This window comes from Oryctolagus cuniculus, chromosome 11 (genome assembly GCF_051225735.1).
Source record: "Oryctolagus cuniculus isolate XC-2025 breed Fujian yellow rabbit chromosome 11, ASM5122573v1, whole genome shotgun sequence".
In the NCBI taxonomy this organism is placed as follows: Eukaryota; Metazoa; Chordata; class Mammalia; order Lagomorpha; family Leporidae; genus Oryctolagus; species Oryctolagus cuniculus.
The window spans coordinates 73249504-73264581 of NC_142877.1; the positions used below are offsets into that span (position 1 = coordinate 73249504).

Genomic DNA, 15078 nt, shown 5'->3' on the forward strand with positions numbered 1-15078 from the left:
TGTGTCAACGTTTCTCTCACAGGGTTCAGAGGTATGTTTATGTGGAATAGGGCTCATTAGGAGGGAAATATGCAGGTGGCCACAGATTAATCACAAACAGCAGAGACCTGTTAAAGAGCTTAGCATTCTCTGCGCCCTTCCTTGCCCCCTGTTTCACATTTCAAATCTGGAATTTACAATAGGGTGAGGTAAGCCACTCACCATCGTAAAGAAGGTGAAATATTTACTCAGCAGATGTTTCATTACTTAAGAAAATCCACATTTCAATTAAAAAGTCCAAAGCATTGGGCCTTCCATGCAGTCCTCAGGAGGAATTCTTGGCAGCACTTCTCTTGAGTGTCTCTGTTTTACGCACTGAATTTTTATTCTTCTAACTGTGCAGGTCAACAAATCACCGAGAAGACACCAAAACTGTCTGCCAGATGTCAGCCACTGATTCATTTGTCTTAAGTTCAGCCAAAAGGGAAGAAAATATGATGGGTGGAGCATGAACAGCAAACACAATCAACATCTGACCAACCAGGTTTCCTGTCACCTTGGGAACAAAATTGATTGGCACTGGTTTCCTGTGTACAAGTTGAAAACCAGTAGCAACAGCAGTAACAAGACTAAACAGCAGATAAGGGACTTGGGAATTTAATCAAGCCATGTCCCCAAAACTTAAGCTTGAAATGCTAAGCAGAAAAGTCCCAAGACACTTTGGGGGCATTTTTTATTCTTTTAAGCTATTTTGTATTTAAAGTAGATAGGTATCTTCTAAATTCTGCTATTCCTGGAAGTCTGAAATAACTTGAAACGAGCTAAGAATTTAAATTAATGTTAGGGGACCCTACATTTTACCCAAGACTCAATGTCTTCTTGTCTTTTAAAAAAATTTTTACTAATGCATTGGAGTGATTTTATTGGTTTCAGCTCTTTTGTTTGAGAGGTAGTCTTTCTATAAGGGTAATCTCAAATGCACATACAGATTAAATATAACAAATATACTTTGTAAACTAAACTTTCATGATGCAGGTTATAGGAGGCAAAAGAGAACAATGCATTGCTAATACCTACTTTCTGTTTGTGTCTAGATTCTTGTTATTTCTTTGTCACTGTAATCAGCATTAAACAGGGTTCTTATTGAAGAAGCACAATTTTAGCCCAGTGCAATTATATTTGCTTTTAGTGTGGATTCTGAAATTTTATTTCTTATTGCTTTGTTCAATTGTTTACAAATACATATTGAGCACTTAAGTATGTGGAGGCTCATTTATAAAGTAACAATTATAACAAATTAAATAGCATGGTTAATAAGGATTCTGTAGAATTCACAATGAGAGACCCCAAAAGACAGATATGTGAAGAAACAGAGATGAATTGTTGACAAATAATGAAGTAAGAGAGCATAAATATTTGCAAAAATATACTTCTTTGATAGTAAATTGGGAGTTGTAATAAATGGCCACTTCAACTGTGAGAGATTTTTTCAAAAAGTATTTCATATCCTCTCATTCTATTCTTCTAATTTCAGAATCACTCTCAAAATTTATTCACCTAACTGGGATGGGGAAGATCGGGCCTGCAGGCTCTATAAGGCCCACAAAATCATTTGGTCTGGCCCTGCCAAGGAAACTGTAGGAGGAACTTGATATTCGATAAATCCATAGCAGGCTAACTTTTAAGTTGACAATTTTGTACGGCTCATGATGTCACAAATATCCAATGGTTCTTGGAAGAAAAAACCTTCCCTATCCCTGATATATAAAAATATATAAACGGCAAAGTATTTCTTACACTGTGTTTCAGAATTCATGTTAGTTACTTCAGCTATTACTAGGAGTATAGCGATTAAGGGTAGATTATGGAGTTAGACTGCCTGGGGTTCAAATTCAGGGTTCTACCCATTAAGACTGTTTGATCTTGAGCAAATTATTTAACTTGTATATATGTCAGTTTTATCATCTGTAAAGTATGGATAAAACATGTACACCTAAAATTGTCAATGTAAATGATAAACAGTTTTTTACTAGTTATTTAGGGAATAATGACACCAAAAAAGTCTGTGTATGTTCAGTATAGATGCAATTTTTTTTTCCCATTTTGAATCTGTGCACGCAGAAACCTTGGGTAGGGAAGGCTGGCTGAGGATTAGTTGAGATATTATATGCAAAACACTTAGAAGAAAATTTATTACATTATCAATGCTATGTAACTCTTAATTGGTTTATTATTTATTTGTTTATCTGAGTGGCAGAGAGAATGAGAGACTGAGAGAGAAAGCGAAAGAGAGAGAGGAGAGAGAGTTCCCATTCGCTGAGTCACTCCCTAGACGCCAGCAGTGGCTGGATAGTGCTTGGCTGGGACTGAAGTTGGGACCTAGGCACTCAATCCAGGTCTCCCACGTGGGTGGCAGGAACTCAATTACTTGAGCTATCACTGCCACCTCCCGGTGTGCATGGCAGGAATTTAGGGTCAGGAGCCAGGGCCACAGATTCTGCCCCATTCACTGCTTTATGTGTAATCTTGTTACTGCTTCTGCCTCCGAGGCACTTTTTGTACTCCTGCTATGCTTGCTGCCCCTTTCTCTGCAGTGCTGCTGTTGTGGTGAGAATTCTCCTGTCACTGTTATTCCTGACTTGCTAATTAGAGCCACCACTGCTGCTGTGACAAACTGTTGGTGTTTGTTCCTGCTGCTATTGCTGCCAGTGCTGTGACTGCTCAGCAGTTATTATGGGTGGTGTGTATGTATAAATATCTATTAGGTGTGTATACAAACACACACACACACATATATACATACACACATACACACCAGACATTGGTGGTAGCTAGCTCCATGATGAGACAATGAAAAAGTTTCTATATCTTCATCTTTGCTTCAATATACTTCCAGCACTTGCATAGTAAGAATGTATTCTGGGTACAGTTCATTAAAATTCAAAAGTTAATAAGGGCTGGAGAAATACTGAGGTCTCATAGTTATCGATGTTTGATAGAGTCTCATGGCCAATACTACCTTCCTGAGAAAGGAAATGTGTAGACTGCCACCCCTACCTCCAGGGTAAGGAGGGAACCTTGTATTATACACCATCCCATTATAGAGGGGACATGATTTGTTTGCCATCTAACTACGCACTAAGTGCATATGAGATATTTAGTTACTGACTTATTTTGTTGTTATTTTTATCGCACGTCAAACCCTTCCTCATTTATCTTTATGTTTAAGATGAAATATTTTTGATAAGAGGAGAGATCTTTTGTATCTTTCAGCCAAACTGTTTCCAGGGGAATGCCCTTGGGTTGGCCCATAGCTCAATTCTGAACAATTATCCTGACATTATCCTGAAAACAATCCCCACAAGTTCTACTAAGAATAAATAAAGCACAATGGAGTAAAATTATCCCCTGAATCTTAGAAAAGCAGTAATATTTCAGTCAGGAAATCTAAAGTTTTTTTTCCCCTAACATACTAAGTTTTTACACTCCATCACAAAGAATTTGGAATGAGGAAAAACCCAGATTTTCCAGTTACTGAGTGGGTCTATATACTGAAGAAAATTCTCCAATAGCCAACTTGGGTGAGTTTATATGAACTGTAAACTGCCCTTGGTGTACAACCAGTTCTCTGTTCTCTGATTCCACCTGCGGAGGTTGTCCCAGGTGCATGCTTGAGGACCCCAGTTACATCAGTGGCCTCCGATTCTGTTTATAGCTGAGGGTTCTTGGTTAACAGAGAAAAGGAGGGCGTTAAGCACAGCATTGGTGAAATGCTATAGCCCATCTCAGACTGCCCGAGTTCGAGCCATGGCTCCACTCCTGATCTGTTTCCTCCTAATGTATACCCCAGGAGGCAGCAGGTGCTGGCTCAGGTACTTGGTTCCCTGCCACCAACGTGGGAAACCCAGATTGAGTTCCTGGCTGCTGGCTTCAGCCTTGCCCAGCCCTAGTGTTGAAAGCATTTTGGGCAGTCAAACAGTAGAAAAGCTATCTCCCTTTCTTTCTTTCGCTCTCTCTCTAATAAATAAATAAATATATAAGTAAATAAACATTTTTAAAAATAAATATAAGAAAGCCTCACCAGTAAGGCTAATAAACATAACAAATGTATGCAGAGCTGGACTCACTGAGGTGTTAGAGAAGGGAGCAGGCCCTCCAGCCACCTCTGCTGTAGAGCCTTGGAGAGCACGGTTGAAAAGCACTGCTTTGGATCCAAATGTGGAATAATCCACAACCACGAATCCAGCTACAGCTCTCTCATCGAACAACGCAGGCCTGACAGCTGGTTCCCATAGGATTCTTGCAGTTCTTTGTAAACAAGTTAGTTACTGCTTTGTCTCAGTTCCTTGTTGTAAAATGCTAAGGAAGGTGCCTTCCAGTGCCAACATCCTGTGACCCTAATACTTTTAGTAATAAATTTAGCTATAGGGACCCAGTGGAATTGAGCAGATAAGAACTGTCGAGGGTATTGTGGAGTCAATAGTGAAACTGGTTTTACAAAACCATTAGAACAATTTCCCAGTTTGCAAGCTGTGAGTTGTTTTCAGTTCTAGGGTTTTGCTCCAGATAAGGGGTAAGAACATGGCTTTTCCAGCCAGACCTCTGCCACTGGCTGTACAGTTTCTGGAATATCCCTAGAACTTGGACCAGGGCCTCTGAGATCACAGATCCCAAATGGGAATCTCTAAATGGAGAGATGGGGACCAGCGTTATGGCACAGTGGTTAAACCTCCCCTTGCCATCCCCACATCCTATATTGAGGAGCTGGTTTGCATTCTGGCTTCTCTGTTTCTGATCCAGTTCCTTGCTATCTTGCCTGGGACGCATCAGATGCTGGCCTAAGTCGGGTCCCTGCACCTATATGGGAGACCTGTATGGAGTTCCTGCCTCCCAGCTTGGGCCAGCACTGGCTGTTGCAAGATTTTGGGGAGTGAATCAGCCTATAGAAAAGCTCTCTTTCTTTCTCTCTCACTCTGCTTTTCAAATAAACAAATACATGTGGAAATAGAAATACAGAGTAATGTGCATTTGTCAAAGTATAAATAGACATTTAAATACAAGCATTTAAACATGTATCTAAATAAGATCTAATATATGTATTTAAATGTACTGTGTGTGTGTGTGTGTGTGTGTGTGTATCGTTGTCCTTTGGTGTCCTTGGGATATTGGTTCCAGGACTCCTTGTGGATTCCGAAATCCCTGGATGTCAAGTCGTATAAAGTGGTGTTATATGCACAAATCAACCACAAACATTCTCCCACACAGTTTAAATCATCTCTCACTTATTTATTATAACTAACACAATGAAAATGCTCTGTAAATAGTGGTTGTACTCTGTTAGGGAATAATGACAACAAAAAAGGGTCTGTATACAAGTTTAGTACAGACTCAATTTTTTAAACGAATATTGTTGATTCCTGATTGCTTGAGTCCACAGATGCAGAACCCATGGATACAGAGGGCCATCTGTATACAGGCATCACACAGATCAGGCAGATAGATAGGCAGACAGATGAACTCCCTCTCCACCTTCCACTAGCTTCTCCCCTAACGCTTCCCCAAAGCTGTTGAGATTGAATTTCCGGGACTGACTCTGGAATATTTTTCTATCTAGAAATAATGATATAAAATTTCCCTATTAAGTTTGGGAACTGCTGCTTTCAACTCTACAATGCTGTGTTTTCGACTTTTTAAGAAGTCCCTAGTTCTAAAATACGGTCACCTACTTCCTGTCACAATGGCTCCTGTGCACACTGCACATTGATTAGCACAAAAATGTAATTGGCCACGGCAATAAGAAAGGTCAAGGTGCTTTCTCCTAGAGGCTACATTTAATTTACTGAATTACAGGGTTTAATATTTTTTGAGTGCTAGTGATGAAGAAGAAATGCATGGGGCCAATTAATCATGTTTAAGCCATATTTTAATTACTCATTATTTTTTAGAAGAACTTGGTATTCTAATACAATTTGGCTTTGTGCACACTCTCCAACCTTGAAAGGACCAATCAATTGGGTGATATATAGTAATTAAAAACAATGATTCCAGGAGGACACCTTCCTCATTCCTGGATTCCGCTGACATTACTCAGATGCAAGTTAGGGCAAACTGTTGTTTCTGTGCGCCCCCTACAGGTCATGTGTGGAAGGCTGTATTTAAAAAAGAAATGAAACCCCTGTGCATCATCATTTCTTACATGTTTACCAAGCATGTTCCGCTTTCTCTCCCTACTCCCAAGGATTACATTTAACAAGGGAGACAATTCCTTCAAGAGTTCTGGATACTTGATTTCAAAACATCCATCAACTAAACTCCTATACTCAATCCAATCAAATAACAAAATACATAAGACCCTCTCCCAATACCTAGTATGTCCATAATGCTTTATTGCATCTATTTGATTCCCTCCCATCCAACTGGAGGCAACTTCACTCTACTATAAACTGCCACAGAACCTAGCCGCTTTCCTTATATGATTTTCTGCTAGAATAGGAATGGTTTCTATTAATTTTTGACCCCCCCATTTAAATCTCCATGAATTAGGAGAGTAGAAGGAGTTCTTAAATATGGTTTTAAAGTGGAGATCACACCTTTAAAGGCTGATTTGAAAACAGAACAGTGATAGCAAATCAAACCATTATTTCCATGGTGAAGATGATAAAGATCACTGTATCAGGAAATTGGCTGGGGGAAAAAAAAAACTTTGCATAAATTTCCTCCACACTGAAAAAACATGGGTTGGAGTTTTAAAATATACAGTGGGAAACCAAAGATAAGGACATAAACCCCATACAATACTCTGTGAAGCATTCAAAGAAAAGGAAGTCTTGCATCGCCTAGAGGAAGCTGCAGTCTCTTAATTAGACCAGTCTTCTTTTTTAAAAAAGGAATCAGTCGAAGGCATGAATTTCCTTTCCTAAGTGTCTTGATGCATATTTGTACTGTAAAAGCAGGTTCAGTATTGTCTTTTTTCAGTTTACAAGATATATACTTAGAATAGAGAGGCTATTGAATTTGGGGGTCACATGAAGTGGTTGGAGAAATCAGCCCCTCAGAAATGAGGTGGCAAGTGAGAATTTTACCTGCACCTGGCCTTTCTAGAACCAAGTTGGTCTAATTAGAGCTGAAATATGAATAAGGCTAACTCTGATGAGTATGGATAACTGGATCACTTAGTCAATACTCACAGAGCTCCTACTATGTGTGTGGAATTAGGAAACAAGAAAACAAAGACATCTGAGGTCTCAGGTTTGCATGTGTATACCTACGTGAATGTGTAGGGGAAGGGGTGGAGAGTTAGTTAGAGGCAGCTTATCCCTATAAGTATGCAATACTTCATTGTGACATATAGTTGCCCCACCATGCTGTCCATCTGACTATCTTTTTTTTCACCAAATAAATCTTTTATTTAAGGAATACAAACTTTATACATTTCATAATTACAACTTTAGCAACATAGTGATTCTTCCCACCATACCCACCCACACTCTTACCCCTTTTCCTCCTCCCTCTCCTATTCCCATTTTTATTTTGTATTGAAATCTATTTTCAATTAACTTTATACACAGAAGATTAACTCTATATTAAGTAAAGAGTTCAACAAATTGTATGAAAAAAAAGTTTGTCAACAGTCGAGGCGAGGGCTATTCAAAGTCATTGCATCTCAACATGGATTTCACTTTTTAAAAGCATTTTTTGAAACTTAATTAACTTTAAAGAAGAACCCAAGAATGATACATCTTTTGTGAGCACTTAGACATAACTATGACTTATGAGACATAAGAATATTCTCCACTTATTACACTAAAATGAAGTAAATCTTTGAGAATAAGTTTTACTATTAACTCTCATAATCCAACTTTTTGAGGACAGGGGTCCTGATGGGAAGTTAGTACACAGTGACTCCTCTTGGTAATTTAACAATTAACACTCTTATGTATGATGTCAGTGATCACCAGAGGCTCTTGACATGAGCTGCCTAGGCTATGGAAGTCTTTTGAATCCACAAACTCCTTTAGTATTTGAACAAGGCCAAAAGCAAAGTGGAAGTTCTCTCCCCTCTTCAGAGAAAAATACTTCCTTCTTTGATGACCCTGTCTTTCCAGTGGGGTCTCACCCATAAGGGTCCTTCATGGAAGACCCTTTTTGCCACAAAGTCTTGGCTTTCCATGCCTGAAATGTTCTCGGGCTTTTCAGCCAGATCAGAATGCCTTAAGAGATGATTCTGAGGACAGAGCACTACTTAACATGATTGTCATTCCATAAGTCTGCTGTATGGACTGCTTCCCATGTTGGAGCATTCGCTCCTTTTTTATTCTATCTATTATTATTATTACCAAACACTTTACCAGTTAATCCTATCCATCTAATCACTTCAACACTTAAAATGCTATTTTTACCACCTAGCTTTTATTGTTTTTTGATGCCTGTTATCCAACTTCCTTCTATTTCCCCTGCTTCCACTCTTCCCAGCTTCTAGTAATCACTGTTCTGAGTTCAGACTGATGTTTTAAATTTCCACATATGAGAGAGCACTTGTATTATTTACATTTTCCATGTCTGGTTTATTTCACTCAATATATCTTCTAGTTTCACCCATTTTACTACAAATATAGGATTTCATTCTTTTGTATGGCTGAACAGAATTCCATTGTGTATGTATGCCACATTTTGTTTATTGATTCATCTCTTGGTGGACACTGAGGTTGATTCCAAAGCTGGGCAATAACAGTGCTTTTGCCAACTTTTAATATATTCATTCTCCTATGTCCTTTGGCATTTAATCATTTTCACTATCATTATTGATTAAAGTGGAATTAAAATTCCAACTGGTGGGGTTGGCATTGTGGCACAGGGGGTTCAGTTGCTGCTTGCGATGCCACCATCCCATATTGGAGTGCTGGTTCTGGTCCTGGCTGCTCTGCTTCTGATTCAGCTCCCTGAAATGTACCTGAGAAAGCAGTGGAGGATGACCTGAGTGCTTGGTCCCCTGCTACCTATACAGGAGACCTGGATGGTGTTCTGGGCTCCAGGCTTCAGCCTGACTTAGCTGCAGAAAAAGAACATTCCTCTGAATAGGGGTTGAGTAACATTATACTAACTTAGGAGCCAACATTAAGTAGCAAATAAAATATAACAAGAGAAAAAAGAATCCCTCAGGAGACCAGACGCGGGGCAGGAAAATGAGGCCTTTCTTGAGCTCCCTTCAAATCTGTGGTGCAGCCTGATGCTCTCGGGGCCACAGGCCACTCAGTGCTCAGCTTCTGCCCTCTGCTCACACAGACCAATGAGGCCAGCAGGCTACCAGCGCCAGAGGCCCCTGTTGGCGGAACACAGGGAGAGGCTGGGGTCATCTGCTTTTATTTGTGTAAGAAAGCATTTCTTTCCTAACATTTCTTTCCAAACTAATGTTTAATAAAGCTCTGTCATATGGAGGTCGCACAAATATGTATGGAACATGTAGTGTGTGTCAGGCATTGCGCTATAGACAGCACCTCATGGGGAAATCAGAATCAAGTGGGAAAATCAGGGAAATGAGGAGTGAGGCAGGTGGGTCAGGGAGGACTTGCAAAGGGAAGAATCAAAGAGACTTGTATTAAGACCTCTGCTGTGGGGAACATGGTTTCTAGACAGATTTGTACATGATAACATGACTGGGCGAGAGTAACTTTGCTTGACATGCTGTCCTTGAATGACTTGTGGACCAAATAAGAATAAAATGACCAAATGCTAAACATGGTAGAAACTACCATACTTGAAAATGTTCACAGCAATTTGTCATTTGTCAAGCTGCAGCTCTTTGTTCACCACATTGAGACCTCTCTTCTAGGGTCTCTTCCAGAAGAGACGGTTCCTTACCTGCTAGACAGGACATTAAAGTCAGTAAGAGAGCATCTACCATATCTCCCCTAAAAAAAAAAAAAAAGATTCACGTTTTTCCCCCTGGGTGAAACGAACTAAAAATCATATCAACATGTAATTCTCCAGTAGAGGGCACTATTTCCACACACTTCAACTGTAGGACTTCAGCTAGACCAGTTTCAGAAGTTATCTGAGAACACAGAATTAAATCCAGAAAATCAGGGCGCACAGTTAAGTTGAAATGACACTTTAAAGTGTGTTACATACTTACAGGAGAAAAATCCCATCAGTTGGAAACTAATTTTGCACAAGTCACCTGCTCTGGGTGATCTGTGATTATTTTTCCTTACGCTGAATTACCTATAAGGGCATGTACCCATACCTGGTGAGAGCAGAGGGATATCTTGCCTCATAGGAAATCAAAAACTTGGCATTCCCTAAAATGTGGGAATCCTGAACTGTAGCTGTTTTAAAAAAATATTTTTTAAAAATTTCATTTGAAAGGCAGAATGTCAGAGAACCAGTGAGAATTCTCTCAACAGCTGGTTGACTCCCCAAATGCCTGCAACAGCTGTGGCAGGCCCAGGCTGAAACCAGGAGCTCAGCGCTCCATCCAGGCTTCTCTTGTGGCTGACAGGGTCCCGAAAACTTGAGCCATGATCTGCTGCCTCCCTGGGGTGCACATCAGCAGGATACTGGTTTTGAAGCAGAGGCCTGGGACTCAAACTAGGCACTCGCTACAGGACACGGGAGTCCTAAGCAGAGTCTTCACTGGTGCACCAAATGCCTGCCCTAGAACTGTAGCCTGATGACACATTTCAAATAACTCCTAAAGCACAGCCTGCCAGGTAAAGCCTCCTGACACAGAATCTGAGACTCAGAGCTGGCCTCTCTTGAAATAGGAAGCAAAACTGATGCTGGGAATTGCCTGTGCCTGCCCTGATTAAAATGCTTCTGCAAAATAGGCCATTTCACCTAATTCTGTCAACCCGTACATCAAGACCTGGAGCACAGGCCCTGAGCACAGACATGCAATCTCATTAGAAAAAGCACCACTGTGAGGACTCTCCAAAGTGAAACTCTAACTTGATCACGTGCAGAGGAAATCGGCCAACAGAAATCTCAAAAAATTGTACCCCAACCGTCTTTCAGGGTCAGGACAACAGAGCTCTCTAGAAATGCTGACATCATGTGGCTGAATGGAAAACAAGTGTGGTTCTCTCTGGAAATAGGTCATGCCCTTGAGAATGCCAGAACAGCTGCTAGGCAACTGGGTTTTGTGCCCCACCCCCGCTGGGAGAGGAAAGGAAGACCACCAGGTAAAGCTGGAAGCTTGTGCACTCTGGAGTTGAAGGATGTGGGGGCTAGGGAGTCCCACTCTGCTTTAACCCCGGGCGAGGCAGGCTGTGTGAGCTGTGATCTGGGGGAAGACACCGCAGGTAGAGGACTTGGTCCCCTCATCCTGCCAAGGGACCACGAGTAGGGAGTAGGGGAAGGGAGGGAGGGGCAAGGAAGGGAGCTAGTCCAGGGATGGCTACTGGAGCCACTTGCAGTCTGGACTCTTGGGACCCACACACTGCAGAGTCTGCATGGAGAGAAGCTAGACCTGTACTTGCCAATAAATGAGGGCCAATTTTTTTCCCTTTTTAGGCAGAATTCCTCTATTTTTAATTCTTTAAAAATATATCTTGGCTCCTGTTCTGCTCTCCCTGAGTCGGATCCACTGTCATTTCTCTCATTTAGTCTCATGACTTGCCTTTAATTTTTAGTCGGATTTCAAAACTGTTGTTTCCATTTTCTTAATCCTAGTGGGCTTTAATTTTTATGTTTTAAATAATAATCTTTTTAAAAATATTTATTTATTATTTATTTGAAAGACAGAGTTACAGAGAGGCAGAGAGAGAGAGAGAGAAACAGAGGTCTTCCATCTGCTGGTTCACTCCCCAAATGGCTGCAACAGCTAGAGCTGGGCTGATCTAAAGCCAGAACCCGGAACTTCTTCTGGGTCTCCCACATGGGTGCATTGGGCCATGTTCTACTTCTTTCCTAGGCCACAGCAGAGAGCTGGATCGGAAGTGGAACAGCTGGGACATGAACTGGTGCCCATATGGGATGCCGGCACTGCAGGTGGCAGCTTTACCCACTAAGCCACAGCACCGACCCTTAAATAATAACTTTTCAAAAGATCTTTTCTAGACTTCTAGAACCCCAACATACCTATGTAAAAATGCTATGGGTCTATCCTACCATTAACAAAGAAAATAATGAGATACTTAAAGATACTAAAGGGCTTGCCCACATTTCTAACTCCTCTCCTCTCTTTGAATATCCCACAGAAGTATTTAATAAGAATATAATTATAAAAACATTAGAAAGTTAAAATACTATCACCAGTATCATCCCGGAGGAGGGAGAACACAACACTTCACATGCAGATTTTGTAGCCATACTTTCCAGACTTGAATCTCCAACTCCATTTTGTTTCTTTGTGACGTTGGGCACGTTACTCAATCTAAGTCTCTGTTCATTCATCCGGGCATAAAAGGGCAGAATAATTGTGACTTCCCCAAAGGGGACTGTGCAGACTGTGTGAGGGAACACATTAACACAGGGTTGGCGTATGGTACTTCGGTGTCCAGCACATTAGCTAGGGTGATGGTCCTTCTATTCTGACAGCATGAGCAGTACCTGGGTGCAGAGGCATGAACATGGGCCTTCTCTGCTGTGGCTCCTGCCTCCTCTGCCCACCACACACGTGGAAATGGCATGAATTATTATCCAGAGAGCTTGAACGGTATAGATACCTCCCCTGGACACACCCTTTGGGAATAGCATTTGACTCCACTTTTCCCCACCATTGCCTCCTATCTCCCTCCACCTTGAGTTCTATGCTACTCAAGTTCACTGTCACTACTGTGCTTTATGTCAGGTGACTACAGGGCCTCTAGGATGGAAATAACCAGGAGAAAGAAAAGACTGAGCTGGACAGTGACCTTCTACAGAGGCACCTTGAGTGTTTCAAGCCCCCCTCACAAAACAGCACTTTGTTTGATTTAAAATCTGAAAAATATTCTGGGAGCCCAGCATGAAATCTGCTAGAGGAGTAGCCGGGAGACACTCTGTAATAGACCTACTTGCTAAATGCATCGACATAGAATTTATTTTTTATTTAGTTTCCATAGAATACGGGGGTATGTTCCCCCTCTACCTGTAACGTGTGGACAGTGAAGCCTATGCTAGGAGCACAGCCTCTGGACTCACACAGCTTGGCTGAAACATTCTGTCACCTGCACACCCCCGAGAACATATTATTACGTTATTTGGGCAGTAAATTACACACTGAGCATTTGTTTCCTCCCTGTAAGGAGCAGATATAATACTTCCTTTATGGGGATGCAATAAGATAAAGCATGTAAAGGTCAATAAGAATTATTGAATTACTCTTTTTTTATTGACATTATTTGGGATTGAATTAAGGTCAACTTCTGCTTGTTATGTGTTGTGCTCTGCTCCCCAATGTTGCCCAGTTGAGCAAATGAGTAGTGGATTGACTGCATTCGGGGTGCCAGGTCAGAGGTTTTGGCACGACAAATGGTGTTTATTTGAAGGAGGCCACCTGGTCTATGCATAATGGCCTGGAAAGATCCAGGAAACCTGGACTATGGACTCAGCTCTGCTGTGACTAGTGCTGCAACCTTTGGCAAGCACAGTCACGCTGTGACTGCCTCATGCCTGCCACCCTCCCAAGCTGCTGCCCTCTCCTCCTCTCTCCCTCTGCTGGGAGAACTGTCGAGGTACCAGCTGCCATCCCCCTGGGGATCCACCTCCAGCTGATGGGAGCTGCTTTCTCCAGAGGTGCCCATGAAGTTTTGTGTGTACGGCTCCTTGGTGGCTGGAAGTCAATGGGTGACTAGCAGGAGGGTTCTGACGCCCAGTCGCTCAGTCCTTTGCCTTAAGGAGGGGAGACCACCCGAGAGTGCCACCCGTGCTGCAGGGCTCCCAGGGTTGATAGCAGAGGGAGGATGCTGGTGGAAGCCATCCCTTTGCTTGCTTCCCTGTTGTGCTTCTCCACTTTTCTAGTAGGCATCTCTTAAGAGTGTTCTCTCAGTAAATCACTGGAACAAGAACACTTGTCCCCCGCTACGCTTTTAGGAAACTGTACCTAAGACCAAAAGAAGACTCTTAGCATCAGTTACACTTGGTGGAGAGCAAAGGAGTTGGAACCATTTTCATTGATGGGTCTATTTCATGAATGCAGATTTTCATTTCCAGAGTATTTCTGTATATTTCATGGTCTGCTATTCAGTCAAGTCCATTCTACAGTTTTTTCTTGATTCATATGGCCCAAAGGGAGATTAGTGGAAGGACCTTAAGGATTTTCTAAGCTAAAATGTATGAGTTTCCAAATGTGTCTCCATAAGGGGTATGGTGGGAGAGAAGTCAGAATTACTGACCTTGTGAGGAGGAAAGGAGTAAACTAAGGGTTCCAGCTTGGGAGTAGAATGGTCAACACTTTGCGGGCAAGGCCCATCATTTCATGACTTCCACCACTGTGGACGCATCTCTAGCTATGACAGAAACACCCCAGGCTCCGCCAGGTTGCAACTCCTCAGAAAACCTCATATACCTGGGGGTTATATCATTTATACAGGATTTACGGACATCAAATAAACCGCATTGTGGTACAGTTTAAGGAAAAGTTAGAAAATGTTTATTCATTGGATTAATGAACCTCTGGGGCCTACACAGGCTTCAAACGAGGTGGAAGGAAACCTCCATTAATGCTGTATTCCTGAAGGCACCAAGAAATTAAGTCAGGAGCGATCTTAAAATGTACTCCCCCCCCCCCTTTCTTTCTGGACAGTTCTCTGTGCTTAGTTTTTAATTATAATAGAAACCAAGACATAAAAATGAGGAAATAAGGCAAATATACCCCAAAATATGTAAAAATCTGTATTTATGTAAACCTGGGTAGACAGATGTTTATAAATAAATGTATTTTTATAAATAAGATGAGTAAAGCTGTAAGTCAGTTGACAGTGAAAAAAGTAGTAATGATGTCACACGGTAGGTTCCTGTGTATCAACTCAGTGAAAAAAGATTTCAACTTTGCCAAGTTCAAAAATATAACTGACCTTGCCGTGTACAGGCTTGTGAAATGGAATCAGAGGACAAAAAGAATGCTAAGTTTTCTTTTCTTTCTCACAATGTCATTTTATACTGATGATTAATTTTATG

General features: G+C 41.4%; 1 protein-coding gene across 8 annotated transcripts in view; it reads right to left on the reverse strand.

Annotated features, from left to right (window-relative positions):
• Window positions 1–15078, reverse strand: part of PTPRR (protein tyrosine phosphatase receptor type R) — a 287862-nt gene that overhangs the window by 79059 nt on the left and 193725 nt on the right. Inside the window, exon 7 of one of the 8 annotated variants that reach the window (XM_089308694.1) lies at window positions 9838–9887. The exons of the other annotated variants lie outside the window; for them this stretch is intronic. Coding sequence (XP_089164820.1) covers window positions 9838–9887 — 50 coding nt within the window. The remainder of the gene's footprint in view (window positions 1–9837; window positions 9888–15078) is intronic. 8 annotated transcript variants of the gene reach the window in all.